The sequence below is a fragment of the Apis dorsata genome, unplaced genomic scaffold, assembly GCF_000469605.1.
Source record: "Apis dorsata unplaced genomic scaffold, Apis dorsata 1.3 scaffold_270, whole genome shotgun sequence".
Taxonomy (NCBI): Eukaryota; Metazoa; Arthropoda; class Insecta; order Hymenoptera; family Apidae; genus Apis; species Apis dorsata.
In genome coordinates, this window is record NW_006263548.1 from 372412 (window position 1) to 381921 (window position 9510).

General features: G+C 36.4%; 1 protein-coding gene across 1 annotated transcript in view; it reads left to right on the forward strand.

Moving 5' to 3' along the window:
- LOC102674392 (dual 3',5'-cyclic-AMP and -GMP phosphodiesterase 11-like) overlaps positions 1 to 9510 on the forward strand; it is a 40595-nt gene that overhangs the window by 1374 nt on the left and 29711 nt on the right. The window contains exon 2 of the mRNA XM_031510992.1: positions 75 to 179. Within this exon, the coding sequence (XP_031366852.1) occupies positions 75 to 179 (105 nt within the window). The remainder of the gene's footprint in view (positions 1 to 74; positions 180 to 9510) is intronic.

Sequence of the window (9510 nt, forward strand, 5' to 3'; positions counted from 1 at the left end):
GAGTATACGATCGAAGGCTTAACTGCACATAGCTGTTTTGATTTTGTTCTGACGTTGTTTTGATTTTATTTCAGGTACGCGGAACGCAGTCAAGCTGGCTGCCTCCGCCGGTAACCCCTCCGCTGCCGTCGCCGCCTCCGCGCATCCTCCTGTGCTTTGGAGCTCGCGCAGGAAGCCCGGTAAGTCCATCTATGCAAATTATAAACGTGGAATTAGCATTTTTATAAATCTTTTTCAACGAAAAAATTTTTTTATCCCTTCGAATACCAATACCTTCGAATTTAGATCGAGATATCGATTAAATGAATATTAAACGATATGCAAATACGGAATTATAAAATAAAACGTGTATCACAACGATTTAAATATAGCCACTGGTTCTGAAAATAAACATAAATAAATGTAAATTCGATCGTGGGAAAACTGAGAAGGAAAATCAAGCGACCCGTAATTATTTAAAATATCATCAAACTCGAGGTACAACAAGCACACGCATAACCTTTATCGTACTGTTCATTTTCTCCGATGCAAGATAAATTGCTCACAGGGAACGCGACGATTTCCTGCGTTGGAGCGGAAAATTGTTACGCGCATTCAAAGATATGATTCGAAGGGAAAAAAGATTGGCGCGATTAACGTAACGATTGCAGCGATTGGCCGCTCGTCCCCGATTGCGCGCGCATCTGACAGGGCTGCGGACGCGAAGCGTGCAATTGGCTCTCGGGGGTTAATTTCTCCGCGACCGGCTAATTCGATACGAGTCGTGCTCGTTTGACCCCCACTTATTGACCCTGCCCGATTAATTCACAACCTCTCGGAGGTCTTTTGGGATTGCAGCGTGTGCAACCTCGTTTCCTGTGCCTCGTGTATTTTAATAATGGAGTCCGCGACAATAATAATTTTGCGATTCTGTTCATTTATAAAACCGATAATTATACGATTGGCATATCGAATCGTGATCATTACAATCGTTAATTTAATCTGTATGATTACTTAATATACTAAACGTTTTGTTCTCTGTTTTAAATGGTATCTCATTGAAAAATTTGAGGTTATAGGAGAATAAGGTACAATGATAAATAACTAAACATCGCGCATGCGCGCATTTTTTCTACTATATAGAGACATTACACGTAAAGTGAAAAATGCAATAAACTAACACCGCACAAGCATTATAAAGTAAAACACGAAATAGCGTATATACTAAAAGATAAAAGTTTGAAATCACTATAGAGTTAAAAAATCATATCATTTATATTTTTCGTACGGAATTCACAATTTCAATCGTTCAATTATTCATAGTAATAATCTGTATAATTAATTCAAGTGATCGTAAATAAAAATTACGAAAAAATTTATCTGAAAAACAAAAGAAAAAAATAATCTTGAATTCTTTTTTTTTTTTTATCATCTACCACACGCAAAAATATTCGAAACGGGTAAGAGATCGAAATGTCGAGTCGAAACGGATGAAAAATGACAGATGACCTTTCGATCGTGATACAACGAAACTACCGTGACCTTGTTCGTACTAGCAGCGAAATGAAATCGAGGCAAGCGGTTCTTGCGGCATTGACACGCTTGTCAATGCCAATGGCAGCTTCGGTACCAAGACACGCTTTCAGACCGATCCTTTACCCCCTCCACCGATCTTGTCCCGCGATATACCTCGTGTTCCAAACAAGTTACGTTATTACTTTGGCCCGTACGTGGGCCGAGAGAGGAAGGTCGCAACCTCCGTGAATTAGCGGCGTCCTAATTGACGTATCCGTTCGAGCGTTTCCAGCTTGAAGCGCAACTGCGCGCGAGGATCAGTCGATACGGGAGGAAGGAAGGATTTCGTTGAACATTAAGATTATGAAATTTTTGTCAAAATATATATATATATATATATATATATGTATTTTGAATTTAAACTCGTTGCCGTTATATTATTAGGAAACAAGTATAAAATTTCGTTGATTTTATCGATGATTTTTTTTTCTTTTTTCATTACTATCATTTATCGGAAGAATATTAATCAAGATAGGGAATTATATTTTTTTTTGAAATTATATTTTGATCGTAGAATGTTTATAATTTTTTGATTATAATCAATTTTCTCTCCTGGAAACGTCCCCTTGGAAAATTATCAACTTTTTAATCGAGAAGTCAGTGTATTCGATTGTTATGCAGTTCTTACGCATTCTATTATGTTCTATTATGAACGCGGCAATGAATTGCGTGTTTTAATTAATACCTATATCTATACTTCGTCGAATAAACATCACGTTGGAATAACAGGAAATTATCATCTTCGCTCTCCTCGCTTACAATTGTACAATTTTTCTCATAATCGTAATATATATCATTTCAACATGGCCTCGATATAACATAAATGAAACTCTATTGATTATTTAAAAAAAAAGAAAAAAAAGAAAATTACGTTAGATAAATAAAACGAGATAAAACGAGAAAATCAGAAAGCAATTGAATGGTACGATCGCAAGGAATCGCAATTACACGATCTATATTACATTCTCGCGGATGTCGCCGCTTTTGACGACACAACTAATGAAAAACGGCTGGAAGCGCGGGCGTGTCCGGTCCGTGCTAGCGCAGAAACGTCGGTCGCAGATCGGGGATTACCTCATGTTTCAGGAAACGTTGCATTAACCTCTTGTCTCTCTTTTCTCCGTCGACGGAACATGGAAAAAAGAAAAGGAGTGGTCAAACGTGTTTACGATTCCCTGAAGCAGCCTGTCTTATTCAACATATTTTAATTATTTTATCATCATTTTATCCCGTTGAATTTCAATTTTTCCGACGAACGATAGAAAAGAGTACGAATCAATGTAAGAAGAAATTAAATTTCTGAAAAATTCTGATACCAGGAAAGAAGTCGATTACGTCAAATTTTCCTCCTAGAATTATAAATATCTTGGACATTTTTTTCAAGATAAATCTTTTAATTTTCGAGAAAATTATTTATTATTATTTCCGATATATCCTTTTGTTGTGAAATAAATAAATAAATGGATTTTACGATGTTCGAGAAAACGTCGAAATGTTTTGACAATGAGAAATGAACAAATGTTCCATAGGCAAAAGGTAAAAGCGTTCCGCTCAAAAGATAAATTTCATCGTAAAATGGGATATGCGATTTCGAGATTTCCATCTGGCGTATTCGGCGTATTACTCGTCATGGGTGAAGAAGAGGAACGAAAGGAAGAAGATTTCTCTTTTGAAGTCGCGGGTCTCTCGACCGTTACCTCACGACGACCGTCAATTGCAACTCTCTAATCGACGACTCGGGTACTCGTTAAGGAATTCTCTTAGCGGCGATCTCGTAATTAACTCGTGCATCGTTTTCTCCTTACCGTGCTAACTTTGCATTTTCGTGTCACAGTCTTGAGTAACATTGCCATTTTACACTTCCACAGGTTCGTAAAAAACATCTTTACTTTTACACAATAATAATAGTGTTGACTATACGTGTTTTTAAAAGATGTTTTTCAAATCGATCGGAAAACGCGTTATAATTTAGGCAATTTTTTTTTTTTTTTAATAATAAAAAAGTATATTTGAAAAATGTTTAAGCTCATAAGGAATTTTAATCTAGTATATAATTTCGCAAATCAAAAATAAAGAAAAAAGTGAAAGAATTAAAAGAAAAAAAGTCGCAAGATCATACACATAAATTTATAGAACCTTCACTCGACAGCAGAGTAGTAGCGAAAAAGAAACAATAGAACAGATAATCGAGAAAGAGGAAGAGAGAAAGAGAGAGAAGGAGAAGAGAGGAAAAAGAAGGAGGGACGAAGAAAGAAAACGACAGCTAAGTTAGTTGGCTGTTCCGTCACGTTTTCACGCGGTAAGCACACGCGCGTGCGCAGGCGTGTTGTCTGCTAAGGGGCCTAGTCCCGTACCTACACGATTTCGTTTAGGTTATGCAACTGATGAGCTAGAACTAGCTGGTTCGAAATATTATATCAATATTCGTACTATTATATCGGTATCCATATCTTTATTAATCTCATTTCTGTTTGTCTTCTAACCATCTATCAAAGAAAATTTCTTTTCCTCGTATTTAATTATTTCGATCGAAATAATAGAACTTCCTTGCGTTAATTCATTTAATGTCACATTGTGATACGATTATTAGAATGGTGAGTCAATTTTTGCAATTTTATTGAAACGAAAATATTTATTTAGGAATATACGAAAGTAAAAATTTTAATGATCTTTGTTAATCGAATTAGAGAAGAAGTGGAATAGGAAGAAGTATGAAAATATGTAACGAAAATATTTAACGATAATATATTTTGACGTTATTTCGGCATACAATGACGAGATTGTTAGATAAAGTTCAGAATCTCTCAACTCTATAACGCTAACGTATTTATTTCGACATGTGTTAAGTTATTAATTAATAATTCGCCCACATAAACCAGTGCAGTTTATTCGACATGTGTGGGAGACGGAAACAGAGAAAAGAAAAAGATGCGTGATACAAAAATATTTACTTGTGAAACACATTGCGGTTGATCAATGTATTTACTAATTTCGTGAAATTTATTATAATCGCTTTAATTTGTATCTAATATGTTTATCTTCAAATAAGAACGACTTTAATTACACGTTATTGAAAATTATTCTTTAATTTCATTATACAAAGTTTATCGTTAAATCGTATTATGAATTTTAATTTTCCATAGTAAAAATGTATTTTTATTTATGCAACCTTGATGTAATCGATGGAAGTGTTCGCAGCGCAAAGAAGTTTAATTGTTTTGAAACGACGTACAATATATATGATTTCATGCAGGCAATCTTGGTTTTCATGTTTCATGAGATAAGCAGGATTGCCTTCGTAAAATAGTCATACACATATATACTCTGTACGGAACGTTCTATCATGCAAAATGTAATTCTCCTTCGACTAGAATCAGAGACTAAAGAGTGATGAAGACTAATCATATTTGTTTTGACAAATTTGCACGATACCAAAAAATCTACTGGTAATATTATATATTACACATGTAAGTATATATATATGTATATATATATATCCTTCTCACCTATGGGTTTCTCTCATTTCTCACTAGTCATTCGTATACTTATGTAAATAGATGAACGTATCCGTGGTTATCACACGAAAGCCGATGTAAGCACATATACGTCGGCCAACAGAATAGATAACAATTTTTATCTGGCCTCCCGTCTTCCAAGCCATCGTTCTCTTTCGCTTTGGTGACGCCAATGCACTTTACCATTTTGCCGGTAGTTAAATCAGCAAGGAACATAAATTTTGATATCTAATTCAAAAATTCATATTGTTGTTATGATAGATTAATTTTTTTCACGCAAAAACAGATTTATTTTTCAGATGGTGGAGTAACGTATAAATGTTAAATTTTGCAAATATAAATCGCGACATTAAATATTTGCATAAGCGTGAAAACGATTCTTCTGGAATTCTTTCCTTTTCGATCTCGTTCGTTTTTTCTTTGAATTTTTTGCGTCAAAGGATTTCTGTTTTTCCTTTTATTTCGTTAATCTCTTGTCTTTTATTTGCCATTTGTGAGTTTGTGTTTATCGGCGATATCTGGATTTCAAATCGATATGTTCCGTAATCGATTATTGTTCACATTATCATATTTGCAATTCTTAATATGAAAAGTTCAAAAGAAATTGAAATTTATTTATTTTATAATTATAAAATAAAAATTTAGATTTAATTTATAAAATAACAATGTTTAAATGATTATTGTAATATTATTCAATTGATTAGTTACGAATTATAGGTTATATTTTATTTTTTCTTTAAAATTTTACGTGAATAGAATAATCAAGTTTTCATAGTTATAAAAAAAAAAATTAGATTTTTTGTTAGCTGTCAATTTTCTTACTTTTTTTAACTTTGAAAATCTTTTCTCTTTTCTTTTAGCTTACTGTGAAATTTTTTCTTCTTTTATTTCTCTTTCTTTTTCCCTTTCCTTCCCTCGCCCTCTTGAATCCATCTCTGTCAATCGTTTTGGCACAATTGTTGCGGTCTCTTTCTCTTCCCTCTCTTGTACTTAATCTTTTCTCTCTCTTTAGCAACCTATCGTTGTTCTCGTCAGTCATATGCGTTTCTCTCTTTCTTGCGCTCCCTCTCTCTAGCTTGTTCGACTCTCGAGACCGTGACTGACTCGATTCGCTTCGACTCGGCAGTCGCGGTTAAACTCGCGCAGGAGGCGTTACGTGCGATTTTCGCGTCACGCGCGTTATTCATAACATAACGAGAGAGGGGAAAAAAGAAACCGTCATAACGGCCGGCTTTTTGTTTCTCAAATGTATATATCCGAAAGTATTTTGTGTCGTAAAGAGTGAACTTTTGTATTTGCACATATCGATCGTTCTTCAAAACAATCGATTCAATTCGAGATGTAATGTTTAACAAGAGAATCACGTTTATCCTAGTCTGTTGTTTGAAGGCGAATGTATTATCGTCAAATGTGGCACACGATGAAAAGAATTTCAGCGTGTTGAAATTCTGATTGTATCGAATATAAACTTCGTTTCGCAAGGCAGTGAAAATTGTCCGTAAGAGAACGATCGATATTCGAATTGCGATCGAAGTCTGGTGACAAAGGTGAGAAAGTAAACAAGCTGCGCGTGCACCGTTGTCGTGTACGCCATGTGCGTCCCAGTCATATCCACAAGTGCTTTGAAGAAAGGTGGTTTTATCGTACGATAACTCTTCGAATTCTTCGATAGCAAGAGGACGAAAATTATTTGCAATCAAACAGAAAATTTAAATTTAAAAGTGTCGTTAAGAATAACGTGATATTGCGTCTGCAAATGCAATTTTCTCGTTTTCAAATTTATGGAAGAAACGGAATATTAGATTTCTCTCTTACTCTTTATTTGAGTAGTGCGATAAGGTTAGGTCGCAATTCATCGAACAAAAAGAAAGAGTTGGAATAATTAAAAGATACGATTCGAGCATTCTTGTTTCGCGTACTAAAAAAGTGGACAGGAAGAAGATTATTTGTAAATCTCTGATTTCTCATCTGTATTCTGTGTCGAATGTCGGATAAGATTGGGATAAAAAAAATTGGGCGCGATAAATTTGAAAATCAGCTGTTCATTGAAGTGATAGAGCGCGTTGCGTTAATTCCTCTACGACGATTGACGTTCGATCGTTAAAACTATTTCAACGTCACGTATTTCGACAAAACGATCGCGAGATCGTAACAGTAGTTCGGAATTCAATTCGAAAGTTGATCCATCCTACATCCAGTCGTTAGAAGTACAGTACTCGAAAGTGTTGAATTCATTTAAATACTGTTCGCGAAAACCAGTTATTCCTTCGTTCTCCCTACAGTGTTAACAATTAGTGCCACGTCTTTTAACGAACAGTTTGATCGATCATTAAACATTCTTTATGACTAACGATCATTTGCCGAGATGAAGAAATGATCGACGTCGCGAATCGGAGGCGCAGCAGTCGGCTTCCAGCTCGTGAACGAGTCGATTGAACATCGTCTCCGACGAGCGACGTTTTCGACGTTTTAGATCGTAATATCGATTAATGAAAAAAACAATCGAATTGAGAATCGATTTCATCCATCTACCTCTATCGCGAAAACGAAGTTTCTGCGCGTGTTCAGTCCCCTCCCCCAGGCACGTGGATGTTATCGAAGGAAATTTGCCCCGAGAGGTCGGTTCGCTACGTGGGAGCGATTACAACACAAGCGAGTTCATTCATCGTAGGGATTCCAGTGCACCGGAAGTGACGAGACGAGAGTGCTTCCCCGAAGTTGGTTGCGTGCGCGCGAGCGCACGAGTCGTCAACTTCTCTAGCGGAACGCGGTGGAGCGGTTGAAGAGCGTGTAACGTGCGTGTATAGCGGCGTTCCGTGTGGAACGGGAAACTGCGAGCGTGGAGAGGAGAAGAGAGAGTCGAAGCGAGTCGCGCGCTAGTGGTAAGCCGTTCGAGAGAAAAGGTTCGAGAAGAAGAACGTGCAGCTGGGGCGAAGAACGGTGAAGAAAGGGGGAGAAAAGGAAGCAGCGCAGAAGAGGAACAAGGATGCGGTCGTGGTGGAGAATAGCGGGCTGCCGGACGACCAAGCAACGTCCTGCGAGACGCACGGTCGCTCCTTGAAGGACACCGCGGTTTTCGTGTCCGGAGGATGGACTGCTCTCTGTCGAAGGAGGAACGAGTTGCGTGCGAGACGAGCGGCGCTCGATTCTTACATGACGACCACGCTGTTTTATGAACCTGATTGTTCCACTTCGTCGAGGCGCCTCGCCACGCTGAGCGCACGATTATGCAGCTGAAGAAAGCGATGCTTAAGATATTCGATCAATGTGAGTTGCCGATTTTTGCTTCTTTATGTTCTTTTGTTTTGTTTCTTCTTCTTCTTCTTTTTCTTATTTAGGTTTTTTTTTTTTGTATTCACGCGCGTCGTTGTTTCATTCTTAATTAATAATTTAGGTTAGCTTGGAAATAGAAAATTCAATATTTTGTAAAAAATTTATTTCAGCAAATTAAAATTTAATAGCACCATATAACTTTCTTTTTAGATCAAGTGTAGAATTTTGGACTTTAATCAAAAACGAAATAACGAAGATTCAATTAAATTATAAAAAAAAAATTATAAATCATTTCTCTCAAAAAAAAAAAAAAAAAAGATTTATCTTTTTAATTTTTGTTCTAGCAAATATAAAACTTTCTACATTTTTTTCTCATCAATTGATATTCGCTGCAAATTAAAACACGTGAGATATTTCGTTCAAAGTGTCACGATATCGCGTGACGAGATATCTTATTCATGGATGCGAAGAGGTTAACGATATGCGGAAAAAAAAAAAAAAAGAATTTGTTTTTCATCTTTATTAGATTAATACGTGTTTAGTTGCGCGTAACTACGAAACGTAATCGCCACATTAAGGTTCAGATATAATAAAGAGTTCAAAACTGAAAGATGTTACGTCTTTGAGGTTATGGAACAGCTGTCAAAAGTAATCGCGGTAATGATGTCATTCGATATAATCCGATATCGATTGTAATACATTTCTATGTATCGTTTTAAAGACATTTTCTCGCAAAGCGATGAAATATCTTTGCAAATCGTTATTAATATAAATTATAAATTTATTAATTATTCAAATTTTCGTATTTTCGTGTATATTCATTCGCGCACGAAGAGACGAAAACTTGCATCTTATATCTTTTACGATCGCGAAACGAAAGTCAAAAACGCGTTCGAGGGAGGGGGAAAAAAGGACCATCGCGTTTCAACACTCGCGCATTTACAGATAAGAAGCATGAACGAACATGTATACGTACATACTAACGACGTAGTTGTCGCAGCTCTGTTATCAATAGCTCGGTGCAATCGCACGGGTAATAAATTAGATCCGCTCGTAGAAGAGCATCACCGAGCGTTTCTATTAAACATTAGAAAAAGAAAGAGCATGCGTCGTGTCTTCGTCGCGTTTCGACTTACGGTAGCTGCGCGGTATATCCCCCCCCCCCCCC